The sequence below is a fragment of the Athene noctua genome, chromosome 2, assembly GCF_965140245.1.
Source record: "Athene noctua chromosome 2, bAthNoc1.hap1.1, whole genome shotgun sequence".
NCBI lineage: Eukaryota > Metazoa > Chordata > Aves > Strigiformes > Strigidae > Athene > Athene noctua.
In genome coordinates this window covers 165289878-165314805 of record NC_134038.1, presented here as the reverse complement: position 1 = coordinate 165314805, position 24928 = coordinate 165289878, and the positions used below count along the sequence as shown (strand labels likewise).

General features: G+C 42.9%; 1 protein-coding gene across 15 annotated transcripts in view; it reads right to left on the bottom strand.

Annotated features, from left to right (window-relative positions):
* Positions 1-24928, bottom strand: part of MAP4 (microtubule associated protein 4) — a 164015-nt gene that overhangs the window by 32504 nt on the left and 106583 nt on the right. For 14 of the 15 annotated variants that reach the window (XM_074901019.1, XM_074901024.1, XM_074901027.1 and 11 more), the window contains 4 exons: positions 22397-23323; positions 21167-21310; positions 20188-20358; positions 14707-19059 (listed from right to left, as the gene is read on the bottom strand). In XM_074901019.1, coding sequence (XP_074757120.1) covers positions 14707-19059; positions 20188-20358; positions 21167-21310; positions 22397-23323 — 5595 coding nt within the window. The remainder of the gene's footprint in view (positions 1-14706; positions 19060-20187; positions 20359-21166; positions 21311-22396; positions 23324-24928) is intronic. The other variant, XM_074901025.1, reaches the window with a different exon arrangement.

Sequence of the window (24928 nt, the reverse complement as noted above, 5' to 3'; positions counted from 1 at the left end):
TCTCCCCAGAGAAGGGGGAAGAGAAAAGCTCACACATCTGCTGCAAACCACTCTTTTGAAGGTAGTCTCCCTGGAACAGCCAGTGGTTTTGGCGACTTTTGAGAAAGCACAGAGGGTGTTGCAGCACAGGGAGCCCACCTGATTTATGTAATGATTATAATACTTTCAGCATCCACTTTAAACTCAGCCCCTGAGAGATGATGATGTTTATTTTATATTTAAGGCCAAACATGTGTACACCGTGAATCTTCACTGAACTATCCACAGCCCACATCAGACACTGCTTTATCATGGGTGCCTTCATTTTCCACAGCCCGAGATCCTTTATTTCTTTTCTTTCTCATTAAAAGCATGACTTCATCTGGCAAGGAGCCTTGTTTGCAAGCCACCATCCACACCACTAACATTACTTGAACAAGTATCGTTAGTTATTAGGAGGTAGCTGGGATGATATTTCCTAATTCCACAATCAACTTTAATCTGTGTAAACCTGAAGCAATAGGCTATCACAGCCTAAATGTCATGTTGGAAGTCTCAGTTTCTGTATTTATCTAAACCACAAAGTATTCTGCTGCAAAAAAAGCTCTGCTCGAGATTCAGAAGTTACGCTGGATCACACACCTTGTGCACGGATTTATAAAGAAATGTGAGTCAGAAAGCCAAGACAATTTTTCTAACACATACACTAAGATGCTGAGCATCAGAGAGGTGACTGTCCTGGCCGAGCATGAGCCAGAGCCTGGAATTCCTGATATTTCAGAGCAGAAAATACTTCAAGTTGGAGGAAATTCACTGAGAAAAGGCAGAAGGTGAAGGCAGTGCTGAATGATACCGCTTATCCAAGTGATACCACTGGAGGTGGCATATTGGGTCCGTGCAATAAATCACACAACAGCGTATGCACAACACCAACATGAATCAGATCTGTTGTTCAGTGCAGGAATCAATGCGACCAGTTGTTTCGGGGAGAATCTGCAGTTGTTGCTGTTGAAATAAGGGACCAGTACAAGTTCTGAAGCTCAGCTCCAATCAGGACTGATCTGCAGCCAGGATCTCCTTGCTTAAAATACCTGTCATGGGTACGTGAGAGGTTTGAACAGGTATGTCTTTTTGACAGTTTTCAGAATAAAATTAAACTAAATGTGCCATCATACTAACACTCAGCTACCTGCAAGAAATAAATATTTTATGTACAATTCTAGGTCATCTTTAGAAAAACAGGAATAGCAGATGTTTAGCAAAAAAAACCCTGGCAGAAGGAAGCCTGGCAACCACCGAAGTCTACTTTTGGCAGAAATTCCAAGAGATGCCATTCAAATGATTAGAATGAGGTTGGACAATCCTTTCAAGAATTCTTAGGATGAAAACAGGTGCAAGTGACAGAAGTTGTTGCCCCAAATGTGAGTGCTAAATTCAGAATGAACAGATAGACCAAGCAGAAAAATAGAGGAATTAATAAAGAGAAGGAAAAAACATATTTCTGTCAGATAAAATAGATGTGTTGGTCATTTTGGACACATTGCCTTGTGACTGGAAGGGGACCTGCAAGGTGAATGACAAGACTGAGGCAGGAGAAGTTGATAAGGACATGAATAAAATGCAAAGGACAGATTTAGAATCGGTTCCATACTTACAGCCAAGACTGCTTGCTTGGTTATTTTTAATATAACAACCGCCTCTCTGCTTATTAACAGGGGAGAGGAAGCAAAAGCTCATCATAGAAAGTTTGAAAGCATTTCAGAAACATCTGATGAATTTTTGTCTGTTTTCTCTTGCATTCTAGAAATTCTTGCTAAACTCCACACACATAAAGCAAAGCACAAACTCCACACATGCAAAGCAAAGCATTTTATTGCATCTACTGCTATGTTTGCTTCCAGGAGAGAATAAACCCAGAGTTTTATTTCTTACCAACACGTTGTACACAACAGAACAAAACCAACCTAACCTAACGAGCTGTTAATTTTGGAGAAGAGAGTAAAAGAAGTCACAACTCTATTGTATTCTTGTCCAGGGAAGCCCATGAGAAGTCTGCTCACTCAGTTATTACTGTATCAGTTCACACTCAGACCTGTGGTTATAAAGGACAGTAAACTAGCTTTTAAAATAAAGATTGCAAGAGCACAAAATTTTAAACCTAGGTGCTTAAAAAAAATTTTTTTTTTAAATCTTGGTAATACGAATTAGCCATCTGCAAAAAGCAACCCAATCAGAAGACTCTTGTGCCTTCATATTTTTCAGTGACCTTTACACAACTAATGCTCGACCCCTCTGGGGAAAACATGTTGATATACTTTAGATGATGTTTTCAATATTTTTCTGATTTAAAGATCCCACGTATCTGTGTTTTGAAACTGTTGCCCCTTCAGCTCAACAGAATTTGCTGACCTACCCAAACCTGGTTTCCTCGTTGTCCAAAATATGACCCCCCCCTTGCTAATTAGCCTCCCTGCAATTAAATTTCAGTCGCACAGCAGATGCCAGCAAACTCCACCACCCCAGAAATCCTGACCTGAAAGGTGTGCACAGAAACAGTCCTTTTTTTCTTTTTTTTCTTTCCCCCTCCCTGTTCCACATCTGTTGCCAACATCACTTTTACTCATGTCATGCTTAAGTTGTCAGGAAGTCTGATGACCCTTTTGTGTTTAAATACAAAATTGAGCACAGGTAAACATGCAGCTGCAGAGGTCCTGCTTGTGCCCAGGAAAACACATCTCCAGGTTGTCCCCTCTAACCATGGCTCGCTCACTGCATCGCTCTGGCGACTCTCAGCAGGAATGCTGATGACTCCTGCCTGCGTGAAAGGACTTGACATCTCTGTTCAGGCTCTGAAGGACTCATGTCTGCAATCTGTGAGGCGCTGCCACCAAAACTGACACTACTTCATCTCACGGCTGACAGAGTTATTTAACATCTGTGCACCAAGTAGACCGTAAGGAACAAGGTAACTCTGAGATAATGTAAAAGAAAGAAGCTGAGACACATTGGCACTTCGGAGCAGGGAGGTTTGTATTGACAAAACCTCCTCTACAGATCTCTGACCGTGAGTCTTGGAAATTGAAGCATCTTAGATAACTTCCTAGAGAAAAGTAAAACTTTAGAGACAAAATAAATTCTGCTGAAAGTGATTACTGACTTGGCTGGAAGAAGGACCGTTGGGGAGAGTCCCGGGCAGGCAGGCAGGAGCCGACTGACCGACCATTGGGTGTCACTCACACACCGCAGAACCAGCGGAGGTAACTCCAACCTGGCAGTTATCTCCGCACACCACCTTGCTCAGAGGCTGCCTTTCCATGCTCATGGCTGTGCGGAGCTCAGCTTATCAACCCCAATAAAACATTTTGGAGCTCTACCTGAGCAGCGCATCCCTCTACCCACCCGCATGTTACTCTCCCCTCTCTCAGCAAATTATTATCATTTCAAGTTCTATATTAGTCCTCTGAAGGTTTAGCAAACCAGCTGGCTACAAAAGAAGTCATTGGATGCAGAAATTCTCATGCAAGTCTTTTGTCTTTATTCTCTGACATATTTTCTTTCCTCTTCCCATGCCAAGCTCTCGTTAACGCGGGTGACAGACAAAGCACACAGACCATCCTCACACCCAAAATCTGGGAAAAAAAGGTGGTTTATTCCAGGCTGAAGCTGGCAAGAGATGTTGTTCCAGAAGGAAGAACAAAGATTAACTACTCTTCTCACAGATTTTAAATCCGGGAAGACTGACCTCATACATCACAGCACTATCAAAACAACAAAACACCACTAAAATAAAACAAGCTGCTATTGACACTTTGCGATGGGAAAGGCTCCATTGTGACTGGGGTTTGGGGAAAGAGGTTACAGAAAGTAACGGGGAAATTCCACTTGGAATTTCAGCACTGAAACAGTTAGGAGGAGCTTAACTATATAAATCGTTCTACCCATTCACCGTTGCTGGCCCCCTGAAAGAGAAATACCAAAAGGTGCTAAAAAGCTTAACAGAAAAGTACACTCTGCAGATCTTTTCAACACAGATTGAAAGGTTTTAACTTTGATAATGCCCTCAGCTCGCAAATCAGAAGGGTACCTATGCTCACCAGAGGGAGTGGCAAGAGGGTGCTGAAGAGAGATCTATTACCAGCAAGGATGTTACAGATTTCAAAATCTGTTAGCCGGGTTTAGGATCCCAGCAAGGAATTCACGGCTGGTGCTGCAACAGATGCTGTGGAAGCAGCTAGGCAATTGCTTTGCTTTTTTTATTTTTTTAACATTTTCCCTTCATTTCCATCTATCCCAAAATACATCCTTTGTTCTAACTACCGGAACCTGAACCATGTCGGTCTTTTCAGGTGCACCAACCCACCCACCCTCTGCCTGCAGCCTCTAAAGTCACTTAGCTGCTTCCTAGCTACAGTCTGCTTGCTCCCCAAGGGAGGTAAAAATTAGCAACATACCATCACGTGGTAAGTCTCCTTGCTTGGGAGACGGAGAGCTCTGCACATCGCTGACCTCAATTCCTTTTCTTTCCAGTGGAGCAGTTTTGCTGGATTCCACCTCGGTGCATTTGCTTTTTGGAGAATCAAAGGCAGCAGCTCCATCGGTGGCATTTCTTGTCTCCCTCTTCACCGCCGCCTCCTCCCTCTCTTTGTCCTGGCCGCTGATTTCAGGGATTTGCTCCAGCTTGCTGTGGTACAAGCTCGGGCTGCCCAGCTCTTTCTTGACCAAGTTGTTGCCACTGTTCCACTCCTCTCTCTTCTTGGCAGCCGGCTCCTCTTCCAGGAGGGAGGGATGCTCCTTCACCACCAGGCTGGGCAGCCCCGCGTGGCTCTGCTCAGGACCCAAGCTGCAGACAGATGTTTGCTCCTCTGACACGGTCATTGACCTTTTCATGGGAGCGCCTGGCTTCCTGGCTGTGGGGCTCGAGCACTGGGTCAGGCTGCTGTTAGGAGAGAGCAGACCAGTAGCGACGTCTTCTCTAAGCACCGGCTCAGGGTATTTATCAGCCAGGTTAAGGGTTAGGGGCACCGACAAGTGAGAGCACTCTGACATTGCACGTCTCATTGCCTTCCTTTGGTGGGCAGCCCTGTTCAGAAAATTGCCGTCGTCCACAGAGCCCAGCTTGTCTTCCATCTCTTCCTCCATTTCAGTGGGATTATTAAAGTCACTACTTTTGGAGTCATCTTGTGCAAGCTCTACGGTGGTAGTTGGAGGTTCTGGCTTAGATGCCGTTGGGGAAGAAGAAAATCCACTCTGCACATAGTTATCATTAACCACCCCAATTACACAATAGCTGGGGGCTCCATCTTTTTTCACCGTTGCTTCTTTCGACCCCGAATCATTAGGCAGGATAGGGTGGAAATTTGGATTCCAGACACTGATTTCCTGTTCCTTCATGTATTTGCTGGGATCGCTCTCCGACACAGACAGATTGGGCAGGTTTGGGTCTGGCTGGCATTTGGTCTCCATTCCAGCCTTACCGGCTGCTTTCTCCTGATCAGTGATGGCTTCATTTTTACCCAGCCCAGGACTGGGTTTTTCAGCTCCTGCCTGTCCCACATGAAAATCTGTAGTTTTAGGGTTTGAAAAGTTCCCTTCTGCAGAAGGAAACGTTTCAGAAATCAAAGACCAGCTCTCAAGGTGACCCGCAGCTGCCTGGTATTTTTTGCCTTGCACCTCAATTTCTCTTTTGTCTTTCTGAGCTATTTTTAGCTCTTTGTCTAGTTTTCCTTCAAAGAAGCAGAGCTTGTCCTCATCCGTGAAACCAGCATTCTTAACGAGCCCATCATTCATCGGTCCCCCTGAGTTTACATTCAAGCCAATCTCATTAAGCTTCCCCTCAGTCCTCTGCCATTCGAATTCAGTTTTGCCGAAGTCTTTCGGGGACTCCATGCAGCGGAAGGCTTCCGAGAAGCTCTCCGTGTTCTTGGTTTTGCACAGCTGGCTGTATTCGGAGAGCGATGCGGGCTGCTTGTTCGAGAGAGACATCTCCGATCGCTTCGTTTCCTCCTGTGCCTGTAACACCAGCTCCGAGCCAGCCGAGCTCGCAGGCTGCTGGCGCCGGTGACGACACACCATGCCCCCTCTATTCATGACAAAACTCCTTCCTCCCCACCCCCTGCCTGCTGCACGCCTTCATTTACTGGATTCAGCCACTAGTTCAAAGGAAAACGTCAGGTTTTATCCTTTTGTAAAAAATAAAAATCAAGAGGAATACACTTCTGCAACAGAAATACCCATCTCTGGCTAGACACTAGTGGAGTGAAATTAGTGAAAAATCATTAGCGAAATTATTTTTCTGTGAGCAGCATTTCTTTGATAGTTACACCGTTCAGGAAATATTGCCATCTCCTCTTTCTCTGTTCAATCTTATTATGGTCAGTCATTTATAGGTATTAACTCCTGCCGATAAACCACACTTAAGAACACCCAGGAACTAAGGTCAGCAATTTTTCTCCCCTAAAACAAAACCAAAACAAGCCCAGCCCTAAACATTACAGCACAGAATGACCTCTTTCAGCACAAGGGCTTTGTTTTCAGTGAATTTTAATATGTTCTTCTGGAGTCAACAGTGATCACAAGTGTTGCTGTAATGAGGATTTCACGATTCACAAACCAGATCGCTCATACAAGCAAGTGGACAAAGCTGCAAGGGATGAAATGGGACATTAGGAGAGATTTTGTAGTTTTAAATACCGTGAACTTGATTTTTAAATACTTTTTTTTTTTTAAATGTGAACATATCTTACAATATTTTTCAAGCGGTGTTTTTTCTATTGCACTTAATTTACACCCAGCATTGCACATTTTGCACTGATCCATTCAAAACAAGTCTCAATACGTTTTAACTGCACCACCCAGCCATCCTGCAAAGCCTCTCTCTCCAGCATCCTTGACAAGGCTTTTCTAACAGCGATTCCAGATCTGGACACTGTTTCCCTGGTTAAACTGGGAGCCTACCCCAGAGGGCTGCAGATCGAGTATATGGATTGCTACTATTGCATTAGCACCGAACTGCAGAGCTGTCCTTTTTTCTTAAGTGCTTGGTACAGCTTAATCCTTGAGTAAGGCAAATTTTCTTCTTTGAACCAGGGTTACAATACTTGACAGACACATTGACCATTACAGACATCAATCCACTTCAGTCCAGGAGAAAATTTTGTCCTTATAGCTGATGCAATAAAAGGACTCCCTGCTATAGTTTAACTGAGCATAAATGTATTTTTACACCCAGAGACTGCAAGCTACACTACGCCCCCTGAATTTAACCTGCTGCTGGGAAATGCTACAATCCACACATTTATCTACTTGTATTTAAGCTTTGGATTTAAGACACTGCTATATTTAAAAACAATGACTAAGGAACTGTAAGTTATATGAATCTTTCATGACACCCTCTAATTAACCAGAACAGTTCCACCCACAAGCTTCACTTCTCCAAAGGCCTCAACAATTTTTCTGTACTTTAAAATATTCATAGGTATCTTGCTAGTGGAAAAATGGGACCTGAGCTCAAGGCTTGTCTTCTCTGTCATAACTGATGTAGGACTAATGTTTGCAAGCACCTGCTCACTCAAACTATTCAGTCTGCTCCCCAAAACAGCTGACCTTGAAGTCATCTAATCCCACGTAATTACTGTTACTCCTCTATTGCTCTGTCCATTACAAACCAAGATATTTGCAGCAAATCTCAATCCATTAGAAGTCACTTAATGCACATCACCAGGGGCAAGGGCAACTTTGTAAAGCTACCTGAAACCACCTAGTAGGTCTTTTTTTTTTTTTTTGTTAAATGCAAACAGCTACCACTTATAATAGATAGAGGAGTAAACCCATATTGATTTAGGGGCTGGTACTTCAGAGTCCAGTGTCACAGAAGAGATGTGCATCACTGGAAAGAAAAGCCTGACTCATAATGTCAATATGCAGCCAGAAACAATTACCACCGCTACTTAATTTAATTTATTATTTTTTTTTTAATGTAGGAAATGAGCCATATTCAATACCTGGGATACTCAGAAGCAGGAGAATGCTTAGCTATGAAAAATCTCTAAAGTCATCTAATATTTAGTCTCTCAGGACATTATGGAGGTAACATAGAGTTCATACACTGAGAGCTTTTCAACAACTTCTCCCTGTCCATAGCATGTGGTTTCCAGACACCCATTCTCATTTCCAGTGCCCTAGCCTCTACCTTCTCCTAAATGCAATTCTTCCTTGAAATTTATTAACATTCTGCCTCTGAAGTTATGCCATCATCACTATGCTTAGCATTCAGCAAGACCAGAAATTGTCAACATTCACAAGGGATGACCAGCAGCCCTGACACTAGAGCTTTAGTGCCAATTTTTTCCTTTAGAATGCTGCTTAGAATCCTTCAATTTTCTAAAGAATTGTAAGAGAAACTACTCAATGAAGAGAAGGAGGAAAGGGTGGGAGGCTGTTCAGAAAACAGGAGTTGGACAGATTTTCAAACACAACTCAAGTGAGGAAGGGCCCATGCTGAAGAGGAGTTGGGTTAGGAGAGTAAGTTAGAGACTTCCTAAAGGAAGCCCATCCGCTTTTACCCTTACTTCAACTTTAAGGAAGATTTTATATTCTTCAAATATCAGATCTGGGGTTTCACAATCCTTCTGCCTCTCCACTCCCTTTCTTTGTGAGAATGTATCAGATAATAGCAGGGAAATAGTTATAAGCACTTGTGAGTCAAGCTTCTGGATGTGGAGATTGACCTACTGCCTGGAGCTTCTCACAGCCTTCCAGTAGCAAGACTCTCACAGGGAGGAAGGTTATAGTTTGCTTCTTCACATCCTCTTATCATCATTAAATCCTGTCTTTCTTACAGGTACATTAACACAAATAAGCCTGTCAGGGAAGCTGAGCACATCCAGCACATAGTACCATTAAACACCTCTGTAATCATTTACCTGAGTTGCTTAGATAGATTTTGATGCTCATATTGGATCTCAGAACGTGAGTGCTTTCCAAGGGAAGACATACCCATGTGCCGAAGAAACTGCAAAGGATCCCCACCCACTGCACTGGGCTTTCCCAGGTAAAACACAGCTGCCCAGGCTGAGATGGTGCCAGTGACCAGAGCAGACCAAGATCACTACATCAGCACGTCACCACTTAATACCCAATCTGCAAGCTTCCAGCCTCAGCAGATGAATCAGCCTCGTGTTTCTATTTTTGCTTCACTCCCGAAGCTATTACTTATCCCTTCTAATGCCTTTGCTTGCTTTTTTTTTTTTTTTTTTTTTTTTTTTTAAAATCTAACACAATCGTTTCTGTGCAGTCCTTTGCACTGGTTTCTAAGGCAACATCACTTTTCAGGATGATGAGCTACTCCTTGCCAGCATCGCCAGCTAATGTGATCTCTAATTAAGTGTTATTACCAATAACAGCCAGTGATCAGACTGACCAGAACCATCAAGGACATGCTCTGTCTGTAAAAGCCAAGACCATAAAACTGCAAATTACACACTCAAGTCATCTGTATGTTCACACACACACACTCTCAGTGAAACAAGCAGCAACACAGGAAGCCTGAAGTCTGACACTGCCCGCTGAACTCGCATGCTTCATTTCTTCTCGCAGTCTGGAAGCAGCCAGGCTAAAGGGGAAAATGGTGACCCGGAATGTTTCATGTTCTGGCCATCAAAACTCTGCACTACAAGCTTAATATTTAAAAACTGGGGAGCCATTCAATATTTAAACACAGTCTAGTAGTTTTTAGGACACTGACAGAGCAAATCCCAATTACTTTCCAATTTACATATAATACATTAAAAATCCTAGTGATCAGCCAAAACCAGAATTAAAACACACTCAAGAGCACTTCCAACTCAAAATATTACCAGCTGTTGTAAGAGTAGTTGACAGAGGAAACCAAAAAGAGGCAAAGCAAAGCCAACTGAATGATACACAAGCAGTGAACCAGCACCATCAGCAAGGAAAGATGAGGCTTGAAATTCAGATACCCCCTGAAAGTTCAACATCACCACTAAGGAAATGTGTTCAACATTCTTAACCTGGCAGAATTTACAAACAGAAGTGTATTTGTTTTGCTCACAGCTTTTCTTGAAAATCAGGGTGTCAAGGGTGAGCAGTAATATAAAATAAAGAAAGAAAACAAAGCTGAGGGAGCCTTAGCCAGAGACTATGGGGTGTCAGCTTAAAATAAGAGTTGCTGCATGAGACTGTCCAGCTAGAGAAAAAAACAGTATTGACATAACGCAGTACAAACCCAACTATTAAAAACCAGATGGGCACATGAAGTCAGTTATAACTGTTTTGAGCAACCCTTAAAGGAACATATTCAGAGCTGTGCACTGATTCAACGGAAGACAAACATGTCTCTAAACACTGCAAGCTGCAGATCTGCAAAAATGTCCTCTTCGCTCAACTCATCTTTTCGTTACTGACAGAACTGATACCCCAACGAAACTTCCTCTTAAAGTAGAATCAAATACAAACCCACAAGTGCAAAGGTTTAGGGGGAAAGCAGATAATAGCAAAGTTCTCTTGTTGCTTCATAAATACGTTTAATACTGACATGAGTATTGACTGGGGACATTATTTGGTTTTCACTTCTCTCATACACCTAACCAGGATAATTAGCAGGTCTTAATTAATGACCAGGCTGCAATATGATGTTATTCTGACTGTTTCAAAAAGCATTATTAAAGTAGCACTGTTACTATGAGGTCCTTGTCCATGACTGCATTTGCAGTGATGATTTCAGGTAAGATGGATGGACACAGCCCACCGCCCCATCGCCTTCACGTCACTGATTAGCTCATATTAGACAAACCCAATCGCACTTCAAGGTCCCACAGGAGAATTACAGACATGATATGAACAAAACGTTACCGTGGAAATGCCAAACCAACTTAATATTATAATGACACCAGTATAATGGAAACCAGTCAGGAAAAGAAAATATTTAGCAAGACAGCTTCATTGTGGCTGTAAAAGAAAAGCAAATACTGTAATTAAGCAGGGATGGCATTTCTTGCTTTTAAATGCATCTTATTTACACACGAGGGATTTAGAGCTGTCATATTGAGGAATATGTACTGTATTACATAGGGCAATTGTGCCAATGGGCTGCAAAGACAGCTTGTCATCAGCTCTGCTGAAAGGACAGGCGCTGGAAGGATGCCCACAGAAGGCAGCAGCAGAGACTGTGATGGAAGCTTTTGAGGGAAGAGAGAAACTAAGCATCAGATGACCGCTTCAACAAGCCCCTCCAATCCATGTTGGGGAGAATAATTCAGAAGCATAACTGTCTAGACCACAATGTGGTTATGCAATAAGCACTTTATCCTGCCAGCACTGAAGCCCACAGCATTAAGTGCTGGAGTATCACTACAATAGACATACACAAAGATGCCCCTTTCCTGAAGAGCTTACTCAAATCAAAAAAAAACCCTAAGAAGATACAAAACCCAAAACACTGAAGCAAATTGATTTCTTTTTTAGCAATAGACTATTCTTTAAGGACAGATTGGAGGGAAAAAAAAAAATCTTTTGAAAGTCTCAGTGTTGAAATACAGCTTGAGGAGTAAAGGGAAGAGAGATAGCAAATCAACACTGGATGACTGAAAACCTTCCATCATTTTCTCTGTTAACCATTCCTCACATCAGATCCCCAGCCCTGCTTCAGTCAGGGCATCTGCTCGGAAGTAGAGATTTTATAACAATTTAGAATTCCCAATTTTAGTCTTAATTCCATACAACAGGTAACATAAAGGCTCAGTCACATTTTAAAGGCTGATAATGTTGAGGTGTTTTGGTTATCATCTCAGCTGCCTCCTGACATTAAAAGGTATTCCAGAAGAATCTGGGGCAGTTCTTACAATGGCAACAACAAAAATGAGAAGTTGAAATAAATCCAGAAGATAGATAAGGGATTAAATTCAAACTGCATGAACAGTCTTACATCCAATGTTTCCTAACTTTAAGCTGCAAAGTCAAAATTAGAACAAAAAAAAAAAAAAACTTACAGAAGTTTGCAGGCCTAGTTTATAAAAGATACATACAACTTTCGTCAGTGAGAGAAATCTGCAGCATCACGGTTGCCATGACTCCCAAGGGAGCTGTACGGCAAAGCTCGTGCCTATTTTAGCAGTTCATGCTGAGGAGCTGATGCATTCAGGAAAGCCGTCCTGTTATTCTAGAACACACAGTGTAAGACACGGGGGCCTGGCTAAAGAGATTTTAGTTACTAAACTTTAGCAAAAGATCCTCCGAAATATCTACATGCCTTATTCTGATAGATCACTGACTGCCTACCAGGGGAAAGAAAAATAGCTTATATAGGTAGATACTAGGTGTTGTGGAGTCGGAGCTTCACAGTTCAGCCTGACAAATACAGATGAAGTGTTGGCCAAGTCCTAGTGATGGGTTAAAATATAAAACCTTTGAGCAGTCAATTGTTATCTGAACGAGAGGATGAACGGGCACGAGGAGGGTACGTACAGTCTGTGGCCCCAACAGTTTACTGAGAATTGGGACTAAAATAACCATCTCCTGGATCCCTGCAGCTCCTTCCTCTGTCCAGTGAACAAGGACACTCATGCTCATGGTCTCAAATTTTGACCCAGTGCTGAGGGATCTGGTGGAGCTGGGAACAGTCAGGGGGAGGTTCATGGTTGGGCTGGAGGAGCTTCAAGGGCTTTTCCAACCCAGAGGATTCTGTGAATCTCAACACCTCTCCCTTCACTGATTGCTGCTTTTAACTTGTGTTCAGCTGATGCATGAATTCACTGTTTCACCCTCAGATCCAGCCTAAGGCACTTCCACACCAGTTGTGCCAACTTAGGGATTCAGTCTGGGGTTTGCTGGCATTTTGCGACTCACTGAACAGTTGCTTTGTTATGAGTTGGGCAGCGGATGGAGAGACAAGCTTCAGTAACGTATCTGGATGGCGAAGTAAATCTGCTTCCCTGCTCCCATGCTGCTAAGAGCTCGACTTACACTTTGTCACTCAGCCCAGATGTTGTGTGGTCACCATGAGGCTGCCCGAAGCCGTGCCAGGGGCTGGAGCTGCTGCCAGCACTCCTCAGCAGCCCAGCACCTGACAGCATGTGGATTTAAACTGCTGTAGGAACATGTCAACCAACATCTCCAAAACAAGCTCAGTCATTCAGAGCTTCTCTTAAAAAAACCCAAAACCAAAACACCCCTGAGTCTACGAAGTGCTGAAAGAATGAAAGCAACTGAATATTGTTAAAGTCCTGTGCAAACTTAGGGCAGGCCAACTTACAGATGCAAACTATGTGCCAATTTATTCACACACTGAGGTGCTACTCTGAGCCAGGAGTCCTTCAACTCCGTAGACAATTTACCTGTGCAAAACACTCAGGAAGAGCTTTTCTTTTTTGCTTGGATCTGCTACTAAAATTCTGCTCCCTTGAATACAGCAAAGGAAAACAAAGACTTCTAGCAGACAACCGAAAGGCTTTAAAGAAATTGTTTTTAAAAAAGATGCTGCCTTTAGCTTCCCCTTTATTTTGTAGCATCATGCACCAAAGAACATTACTTCTGCAGGCACAAGTTCATGCAGAGAACACCACTTTCACTAAAATAGAAGTACTTCAGGTTATGCAACACTCATTAAAATTACAAAACCTCTCAAAAACCTGACCAGCATGTTAAGGCGCACTTGAGCTCTATGTTTGTTAAGTTAGTGGCTGCATCATGCAAACTGGCAGCGAGGAACTCCACAGAAATAGGAACAGGAACAAACTTTCATGCCTGATGACAAGGCAAAAACTAAGAGCGCCTAAGGGCAGGGATAAACTTCCCCAGCCCATCTCAGCAGACTGGAATTCACAGAGAAGATGCCAATTCTTCTGGAGGAAGGTTTAGAATGAACAGAAGTACAAGAATGTTTTTTATTTAATCACTATCCATACTATATTCTCCATTTCAAAAATTCCTATGGAAGTCATGAAGTTCTATGAAATGAATTCCATCTCATTTCCTATGAGCACAGCCTTTTGACAATAGCCAGGGCAAACAGTTCAAAATGCTCACCAGTCCATCCATAGTCTCAACAGAGAGATAAAGTCTTAAAATCTCTATTGTTTTGTTACAACTCTGCTTTAGTAAAGATTAAGTATTGTAGAAGAAAGCACATTTTGTAAATGTAGCCGTTCAGAGTAGCTTAAGATAACTTGCCAAATTATTTTAAGATTGGCCAGTTGCAGGAGGAAAAGTAGATGGTTGTAGTTAGCTTGAGGTAGGATTAAACCCAAACCCTGGAACATGGCAGCAATGGAGAACATCTCCTACCACAGCAATCCTCCATTCCCTGCCCGCCAGCGGCACACAGTGACCGCAATAATTCACCATTGCACCACAGATGAAGGTCACTTTCAGTCTCAGATGACAAGAAGCTAACGTAACTCAGCACCAAAAAGTGCAATTTTACTTAAGTATTCTACAGTAAAATTAAATCTGAATGAATAACAAAAAATAATCAAGAGTTGTGGAACTTCGACCAAGCTGTCAATCCTTGGAACTCTGGGAATTAGCACTGTGAGACAGGCAAGCAGAACCAACAGCCTTTTAAGATCAGCCAAAAAAACCCAGTCATGCCACACTTGCTTGTGCCACATGGGATTAACAATTACGTATTCATGCCAACGCACTGACAAACAGCAAGGTCTTGCACACAAGCTGCCTGGATTACTGCTGCTAGTTCGAATCGCAAACACACACCTTTTTCTTGCCTCTGCCGGCTCATACCAGTGGGTTTCAGCTGCCTTTGTTTCTCTCTGTCTGGAGCAGCAGACCTGGCTGGCAGAGTTGACACCCCTCTTGACTTCGTGGGCCTCATGTAGCCTTTTATCTGTTCTGCTGCTTTAACTCGCTCTTTCTTTGCCTCCTTCGCAGCTTTTTGTTCACATTCTTCTTCTTTTTCTTTAGTTGTGTCTTTGGGTTTATCTACTTCAGACTTCAAGGCGGGGGCATCCTTCAGGTGAGCATCCCCACCGTGAGCAGCATCCTCTTCTGCAGGCTGAGAATGACCTTTATTCTTATCTTTAGGACTTATTTTGGTTGTTTGGGCAGCTGTCAGATTTAAACCAGCAGCCTCCTCAGGTGCTTTATTGTCCAGACTGCCCGGGTGCTTCAGTGAGCTCTGCTCACCCTCCTCAGCTCTCTTCTCCACCAACATTTCTGCCACAGCGGGTGAGGCAGCTGCTTCTGCTCTGCTCTCCCGTACCACCCCAGGTTCTGGGGAAATGCACACAGTGTCCTTCTCTCCAGGAGAGACAGTGTCTTCTAGTTTCTCTACCCCTTTGGCACCTCCAGAGGCTGGTTTATTTTTTGCATCTGCCACCTTCCGAGGAAGGTCTGAGGAAGTGTTGTCGGTGCTATGCTTTTTGTCAGTGGTTCTTATTTCTTTATCATCCACTTCTGTCACTGGAGAAGGGTGAACTTTGTCCTTAATGTCCTGTTTAATGGAATGATCCAAAGGAAGTGGTTTACCTACCTCACCACCATCCCAGGAACCAGCCTCTTTGGTTTTACCATCTTTCTTTGCAACCTCTTTTGCAGGCTCTTTGTCCCCCAGATCGGTTGGCTGCTCGCAGGATTTCTGCATCTGTGTCTCCTTCTCAGCACCAGATGCAGGCTCTTTGCTGCTTTTCTCTGCTACTGCTTCAGGAGGAGGAAGGCCCTTACTTCTTGCACCCTCCTCTGTCTGCTTTGGGAAGCCAGAAGAAACATTGCCAGTGTTATCAAGGCCAGTTACTGCAGTCTGAGCGAGGGATTCAAAGTCATTTCCTTTATTATTCCAAGGCATTCGAGGGCCAATAGGGAAGTTTTTAATATTTCTGTTTTCATCTACAAAATCCATGTCTTCCATTCCATATTTCATCTCAGATCCCATGGGAGGCTGCCCTTCACTCCTGTTTGGTTTTGTCTCTAGAAAAACAGGCCGCTCAGAGGCATTTTTAGCTTTTTTACTACTTCCATCATAACCTCTCTTTTTAGATTTATCAGTAGCTGTGGCCAGAGTGTGATCTGCCACTGCTGGATGCTCTAGGATAGGAAGTCCACCCCTGCTACTGCAAGGAGTGGGCCCTTCTGCTTCAGATTTGTCAGTTATCTCCACGTTATGAGGAGGAAACATCTCTGCACCTGCTTTATGCTCCAGAAGAAATATCTGCTGCAAGTTAGCCTCCATCTTTTTGCATTTCTCTTTTCTAGTTTTGTGTGATTTTTCTGGCTCCAGAGGCATAGCAGGAGCTTGTACTTTAGTAGTATCAGTTAGGTCACCTAGCACACTCACTGAAGTACTAGAATCGGCCTCTTTGCCTTTATCAAAAGACTGAGTTGGTTTAATACTTCCTCCCACCTTGTCACCTACCCCAGGGGTGTTACCTGGACCCAGTACAACAGAGTGCTCAAGACTGTTTTCAGCCTTTTTGCCTTTCACATCTCTACCTTTTTTCTTAGGCTTGTCCGCCACCAGTTCCCTGGTTGGACTGTGTGCCACAGCTAGGTCCGTCCCGTGCTCTGGGAGAGGCTCGGATGTATCTAGTTCCTTACCTTTATTCCTGGGACAAGTTTCTTTAGCGTTGACTATTTCTGGCTCTGATGTCTCTATTTTACGACCTGAAAGAATTGGCTGATTAGTGAAACTTCTAGTGCCACCCTGGACTTCAGGTTTTTCCAGCACCTCTTTGGTTATACCTGTCAGATTCTCCAGCAAAAGCTCTCTTTCAAAACCAGACACTTTATCTTTACCAAAGGTCCTTTCTTTTGTGCATTCAGCCACCTTCTCTTTGCATGGAAGATTGCTTGTTTCCACCCCAGCATCCTGGACAGCTGTCTGCCCCAAAGGACTTTTTTCATTTTTTTTTCTTTTCCCATCACTACACCTCTTTCTAAGTTTGTCCGCCACCAGTGTTGCATCAGAATTCATCACAACTGATTCACCCGCAAAAGTAGTTCCAGCCTCTTTGCCTTTATTAATCAAATTTACCTCTTTTGGTTTGCTGATCGTGTCAGCCATAGCAAGAAGCTTTGCTTCCTCTTTCCTATTCTCCAGCAGGAATGGTTGGTCTAAAGCCCCCACATCAGCTATTTCATTTTTTCCAACATATTCTTTAGGCTCCTCTTTTACCAGTTCAATTGGCCTTTGCATTTTAGTTTTATCTGATGTATTCTCCTGAAAACACTCAGCAGTAACACAGCCCCTATCTCTGCCTTTATCACTTACACTAACTTCCTTAGTTTTAGGAATTATGTCAGGAAAACTACTTGGGTTATTCTCAAGAAAGGGCTGCTGGAAGAAACTTCTTTCACCTTTTTTACTTCTTCCATCACTACCTCTTTTTTTTGTCTTGTCAGGAGGATATGCATGTGTAATGCTTCCTGATGGATGTCCCCTAGCAGTAAAACCTCTGCTTTTATCAGGGGAAGTTGTTTCTTTTATAGTCTCATCTGTCCTGACTCCATCAGTAAGTCTGCTTACATCCTCGGAAAGCATCACCTGCTCAGAGAAGTTTTTGATTTTTTTCACTTTCCCTTCACCACGCTTTTTTTTAGGTCTGTCCATCCCATGCACAATATTGGGATCTTTTCCAGTCTGCTGCTCTAACTCAACAAATCCTTTTCCTTTGTTTTTATCAGGGGAATCTGCTACCACCATTCTGTCTGCTGCTTCAGGAGAGGTGGGATGTCTGGTTGCATCAGACTCAGCCAACAGAAGAAATGGCTGCTCTGAAAAACCATCAGCCTTCCTATTTTGTGAAGCAACCGCTTCCTTAGCTTTTGGTAAAACTAATGGTGTAACAGGCATTTTAGTAGTATCTGTTGGGGTCTTCAATACTCCCTCTGAAGTACTAAAGTCAACGGCCATGCACTTATCGGAGGACACCGGTTTAGTTTCACCAGCTGCCTTTGGGTCGTTCAGGGGCTTGTCTGACAGGGCCGCAGCCTCTTGAAGAGCAGGTTGAGCAAAGGATTCTTTTTCAACCCCTTTGCTCTTTTCACAACTGCCTCTTTTCTTTGCAGCTGCTTCTGGTGATCCACTGGAAGGCAGAAGCTCATGACAGACGGCGTCCTCGAACGCATCACGCCTGGGAGATGGGCTCTCAGCCTCCTTCTCTTTATTGGAAAGGAGCAGTTCTGAAGGTTTGGTCTGTAAAGGAGTTTCTACTTTGATCACTTCTGAAAGAGATGCCGTCAGGTCAGCACGTTTTGACTCCTTATATTCCCTCTTCTCATTTTTATCCAGAAAATCTCTTTCCATAGGCTTGGTTGGCCCCTTTGCTGTGACGGATTCCCCCACCTTCGTCTCGCTCACCTGCTCCGAGGGAACCTCTTTTCTTTTGCATTTAGACTGCAGTATCAAACTGTCATCTCCCATCAAACTGTCACCTCTCCTTTCTTCTTTTTTCATGACATCCCCACTTTTGGCATTCAACACAGATTCTAACGGCACACTGGGTTTTTGGGCCTGCTGTCCTGGTGCTGGCACTGAGAAGGCATTTTGCTCATCCAGGATATGACTTCTAGTTATTATTTTAGCATCCTTTGGCATATCTGAAGCTCTGCTTCCTGAGGCAATTGACTGCTCTTTGCAAGCTTCAGCAGGCATTATGGGACAGACATCTGGTTTTTGCAATTCAACAGCAAATGGAGAATTTCTAGGAGCTTTTGAGACTGCCACATTTTCATCCCAGAACTCCATTGTTCTTGGCAGCTGGTTTCTCTTTTGTTTTGGTTTCTTTTTCTTTTTCTTCACAATGGCCAGAGAACCTTCCAAATCCCAGCTCTCCCTCGGTACATCTCTGCAGCTCTCCACAAACTCGGACTGCACACTGGATGGATGCTCAGTCGCCTTTTTGTGTGAAACCCTAGTGCGAGGGGGTGTTCCAGCCACACATCCAAGCTCCCCTAGAGAATAGGGGTCTACTTTTGGGTCAGTACTCTTCTGGTGTGGGAGACCTATCAGACGTTCCTCTGGTACATCTCTAAGAGGCACGGGTGCAGGTTTTGCTCTGCCAAACCTGCGTTCACTTGATTTGTTAGCTTGCCTTATTTGTGCAGTAGGTAGACCTGGAATACAGGAAGCCTGCTCAAACATCAAAGCGACTATTTGCTTTATAAAAAAATAATAAACATACTATATATGTGATTTTAGTCAACTAAAACAGTCCATACAGTCGTATATGCAGAATTTTCCAGCACTGATACCACACTAATTCTAAAGCCACCTCAGTAGGGCTGGGATAGACATTTACATGTAAAACCTATTTAAATTACAACTGATAAATACGTCAGTGCTATTTAAAAATACATAATTCCTGATACATGCTCTTACCCCACCAAAATGCAACAGTTCTTGTAAGGACATGCTATTGCTTTTTTAAAATGCATTAAAGATCCATTTTGTCTTAGCAATAGAAGATAACAGATCCACTTTTTTAGATCTCTAGCTGGCATCCTTTCAAAATGTGAAAAATAGAAGTTTAGTGGAAAGATGAGACTAGGGAAGAGAGAAGGGACGTAATGGGGAAGGGGAAGTAAAAGCACCAAGTTTCCCCCAGCACCCACGGTGGAAGCAGCGGAAGGCAGAACCTCCAGAACAGAAATCATTTGCTGTACTCCGTTACAGGCAGCACTAGGTTTCCTTAGCTACAAGCCACTGGTTTTAAAGAGAGCCTCAGTCGTTTGTCAGTTAGCCCTGGCCCACAAATCAGCCTTCAGTCACAAGTATAAGCAATAACAGCTCATCGGAGAGGCTGGGTTAGTGGAGCAGGAAAAAAAATTACATTTTCCTTTGGTAATTACAAAACTCAATTTGGAAGGAGGTCTTCACTAGGAATATTGTAATAAGAATTAATGGTCCTTATCAATACTAAAATAAAAAGCTAGCAGGAATGGCAAAAAGATGGTGAACTTTTAAATTCTACAGCAGGAAAGATATAAGCCAGTCCCAGTGATAGAGCACTAGTAGCACCCATATTTGAGCTTTTAGTCCGGTGAACATGGAGAGGAAAAGAGTATTTAAGAGGGCAGGGATCAGAGGCAAAGTGCAAGCAGAATCACCGATGAATGCACACGCAGCTGCCTGGTGCAAAAAAGATTTCTGCTTGCTCAAGTGGCAACGAACTCAGCAGGAAAAGGTGAATAGTTCACAGGGGATATTTCCATTCTAAAATTGAATTATTATTTATATTCTACCTGTGGGCTCTTGAAGGGCTTTTTCTTGGTGAGGTTCTGCATGTTGGACATGGTTGTGCTCAGGGTCTTCCTTTTGTTTCACTGTAACAGTAACATCCACAGGAGTAACAGATTTTTCTGGAAGGAGGTCTTTATTTTCTAGTACAACAGCTTCTTTTGCTTCTACTGGAACTGAAATATGAAAAATTTGAACAGAATGCTTCATTTCTTATAAATATAGGCAACCTGCATTTTAAAAGCAAGCCCTTGGAAAGGGTATAGGTTTCTTTTATTTTTAATAGGAATAATGTATCTTAAGATACGGGAGCCTACTATGTATTATCTCCTCACAATCCCATTTTAAGCAGCAATTTTATATTTTGGCAGACATGCCAAGGTGGAGGTATAACACGAAGCAGACTGTCTTGGGGTTTAAGCACAGGGACAGGTTTTAGTTTTGTGGTTTGTTTTCTTTTCCCTCTTTGTAATCAACCAAATCCAGACTATACTAGCTTCCCACTGGAATTCAAATCCAGAATATACCCCATTATCAGTCTGGAGTCCCCGTCTAATGCTGATTATCTAGTATCATACGCAGCTTCGAATATATTCATGCAGACACTACAAAATTCCTAGCTACACATAATTATAACCAGTTGTCATTTGCAAGACATAATTACATCGGAGAACAGTTCTATACGTAATTAAATTTATTTCAGTTTTAAATAGAAATAAAAATTATGAGAGACATTGGTAGAGCAACAATGGATGAGGAAGAAAAAGACAAGTTATATGATGGTAATTTCAAATGTTAAGACTACCACCTATTTCTAACAGTCCCCACGTTAATGCACACTAACTTTAAATTAAACCTTTGTTGCTTTTTTCCTTGATAGGGACAGGAGAACAGCATCTGTGAGAAAGAACTTAGGTGGTGGGGCAGAAATACGTGACAGCAAAGTCCTGGCTCCAGTTGCATACTGCAATCTGCGTTTCTCACCTGCTGGTTCTGAAAGGTGGTTTGTCTGCTCTGGAAGATGCTCCTCGTGGTGGCTGGGAGGCAGCCTGCTGTCTTTAGCTTTCTCTAAAAGATCAACACAAGCTTCTGGGACTTTTGATTCTTGTTCCACATTTGCAGCTGCTTCTGCAGACAGAATGTAAAGAATAAAAATTCATATTATTTTTAACTCAGATCAGATTAAGCAAGACAAAAAACACTTCCTCACCTAATTCTTATCTTCCACAAGAAACTAAGGGTTTTCCTCACTTTCCAAATAGTGGTAATCTCCTTTTTAGGATCACTTTCTACCAGCTCTCCCTTCTTGAAAGCCTAAGCCTTCTGATAAAGTATATCCTTCCTGTCTTGTCTGGTATTTGCTTCTTCATTCATGCCCCTATGCCTCTCAGCTACTACATTCTACTAGAAATTTTTTTTGTTAAAACTTTTCTCTTTTGGAATCTATTCCTATCATTAAAGAGTATCAGAAGGTAAGAAAGAATGAACCTCATTCCAATTCCTTCTGCAATCAGCCCACATACACTGCCTCTGCCCAGTATCATTTGCTGTATTTTGACAGTAATTTTCTCTCCAAAAGGGAATGTCCTTTGAGAAATCTATGCAGCACAGAAAATCTATTGTCCACCACATGGAAAAAATGAAAATGCCTGCCTTGCCACTTTGACACCTATAGTCATTTCAAGGAAATGTCACAAAATTATCACCAAAGCCTGTCAGTCTATTCAGAAACCATTTTCAAGAGAAAAACCTTTGTGTGAAAATACTGTGTCCTACAAGATCTGTGGAGATTTCAGTAGAAGCCAAGGGTGATAGTGATACAAAAGTACTAACAGGGATGAACTGTCTCTGTAGCTGTCCTAAAAAACACACATCACTGCTAAGAATGCCAAGTAAAAAAAAAAATTTTTAAAATCATTAAGATATTCTAGTTTTACATTTTATAAGTGAAAAACCCTCATGAAGCACCTCCTGTCTGTATCTTGACAGCAGATCTGAGCTCTGCTTAATTTTGTGCAAGGCATATCATAATCTTAACTACTAAACAATTATGCTTTTTATTTGACAGTCTCACGACAATTGGGCATTGGTGTAGCCCTCACTGTGTACTACCAGGGGTGTTGCTATTAGCGCTCTGCCAACTCACAGGCCTTCTCACACCACATGCCATGCTCTCACAGGCCTGAACGAAGCCTTTAAGGCACACAGACTCACCTGCAGGAGGCTTGTCCAAGGGTGGCTTCTCTTGCTCAAGAGAAGACTCAGATGTCATCAGCTCTTCAGCTGCAGCAACCTTGGTGTCAGCTGCAGAGACAGACTTGGCTGCTGCAGAAGCAAACCCAGAATCCAGAGCATGGTGATGGTTGACTTCTGCTGCAGGGGCAAACCCAGAATCCAGAGCATGGTGATGGTTGACTTCTGCTGCAGGGGCAAACCCAGAATCCAGAGCATGGTGATGGTTGACTTCTGCTGCAGGGGCAAACCCAGAATCCAGAGCATGGTGATGGTTGACTTCTGCTGCAGGGGTAAACCCAGAATCCACAGCGTGGTGATGGTTGACTTCTGCTGCAGGTGCAAACCCAGAATCCACAGTATGGTGATGGTTGACTTCTGCTGCAGGGGTAAACTCTGCATCTGCTGCTGGGGCAAACTCAGAATCCACAGCATGATGAGATTTAGTCTCTGCTGCCGGGGCAAACGCCAAACCCACAGCATGGTGAGATTCAATATCTGCTGCTGGAGCAAATGCCAAACCCACAGCATGGTGAGATTCAGTATCTGCTGCTGGGGCAAACGCCAAGCTCACAGCATGGTGAGGTTCCACATCTGCTGCTGGGCCAAACCCTGCATCTTCTGCTGCAGCAAACTCCCAACCTGTCGCATAATGGGACGTAGCGTTTGCTGCTGGGGCGAAGCCAGTATCTGCCCCTGGGGTGGATGCATCGTTGGCAGCATTTGGGGGCTTGGCTTCTGGTGCAGGAGCAAACCCAACATCCACAGCCTGAAGAGGGCTGGCTTCTGCTGTAGGTGCAAATCCGGCAGCCAGAGCTTGAGGAGGCTTCACGTCTCCTGCAAGTACAGACCCAGCTTTTTCTGCAGAAATGGACACGACACCCGAGGCAGGAACACAGGCTGCATCTGCTACAGAAACACAGATCACAGAAATCAACAATACAGAAGGTAAATACCTGACAGTGTGGTTTTATGACTCAAGAAAAGGGGACGTTCATTCCCTGTCGTCTTGTCTCTTAGCACCACTTACCCCGCCTTACGCCAGTGCACTCAACTTGTGCTGGTCTTCATGACACTCCTCAATGCACCCAACTGCTTCTCCTACTACAGCCTTGTTTTGTATCCTTGACTATAAGGCTCGACATCTGTCTGCTCCTAAGACACATCAGCCAAGTGATGCGTAGTTTTTGTTTAAAAACTACCTGCTACTACACAGCTGGCAAGAGACCAGAGCTGCTGGATCCACCCCGAGAAACACATTCCAGCAGAATATATACAGGAATCACAATGAGGGTTTTTTTTCCTCTATAGCAGGGCAAAGAAACTTTTGGTGTCACCTTTGTGAGCCCAGCTGTGTATTCCAACAGCAAGAAAAAGTCCTGAGACATTCCAGAGCCATACGTACTTCATTTTAAATATTGTTTATGCTCTTCGTGGGTGGTAGGGTGCTGCAACTTGAGCAAAAGCACTGGCACTCCTGACACAAAAGACACTGCCATCCAGTGAATCACCAACTGCCCTTTATTCTTTCATGCCCAACTTGGCCTTGTTCATTTTTTACATAATATCTACTACACACTGATCTGTTTGTTTCAAAATAACATTTGTCAGTTCACAGCACAGTCAAACCTCTGCATTTTAAGTTCGTGTTTTCATAAAATCCCCTTAAAGGAGGGGGTTTTTTAGTCAGTTTTAGTTTAATGTTTCAGCTGTCTAGAGGCAAATTTTTACAAATTACCAAAAGCCAGAAGCACTAGATTTCTCTATTGCAGCTATTAATTTCAACAGCCCCAAGCATTACCCATACTCTGTGTAAAGCAGCACAGTGACCTGAACATCTCAGATATATTGCTGAGTATGTGTTAAAAATACAATTCCTACTGATTGTTTGAGTCACATTAACAATATCCTCCCCAAACAATGGAAAAGATAGTAAATCTAAAGTAGATACTTAAACTGAAAAAGGAAAGGAATTAGAGAAATGGAAAAAATCCCTTTTAAAATAGCACTTCAGGATCCATTTAGATAAAACCAGCATTCCAGTGAACAAAACCAAAAAGACCCATTATGCATTAGCCCTCATTTAGCTTTGTCTTTTTCATTTTTAGTGACATCATTATCCTCTCCAAAATAAAATTTAAAAGATTGTGATTTTACAGAAGAATGAGACAGTAAAGAAACAGATATTAAAAGTAGTATGGATGCTCCCCGGTGAATCATGGAAAGTACTGGAATAAAGCATGAAGAAACTGGACAAAAACTGGTGCAAAATGCACCACGAGTCTGATGCTGTATATAAGCACCTTAAAAATTCTGTTTTAAAGAGAGTCTTTAAAAATGGACAGTTTTTAAGGTATTTATATGTAGCATCAGACTCATGGTATAACCATGTTCTTGTCTCACCTTAACATTTTTCTGTTTTGAGAAAGTAAAGAGTCATTAAATCAATTGCTAGACTGTGACACTAGAGTTGAAAAGTCAAGCAGACTTGTTATTTCTCACCAACACGATTAA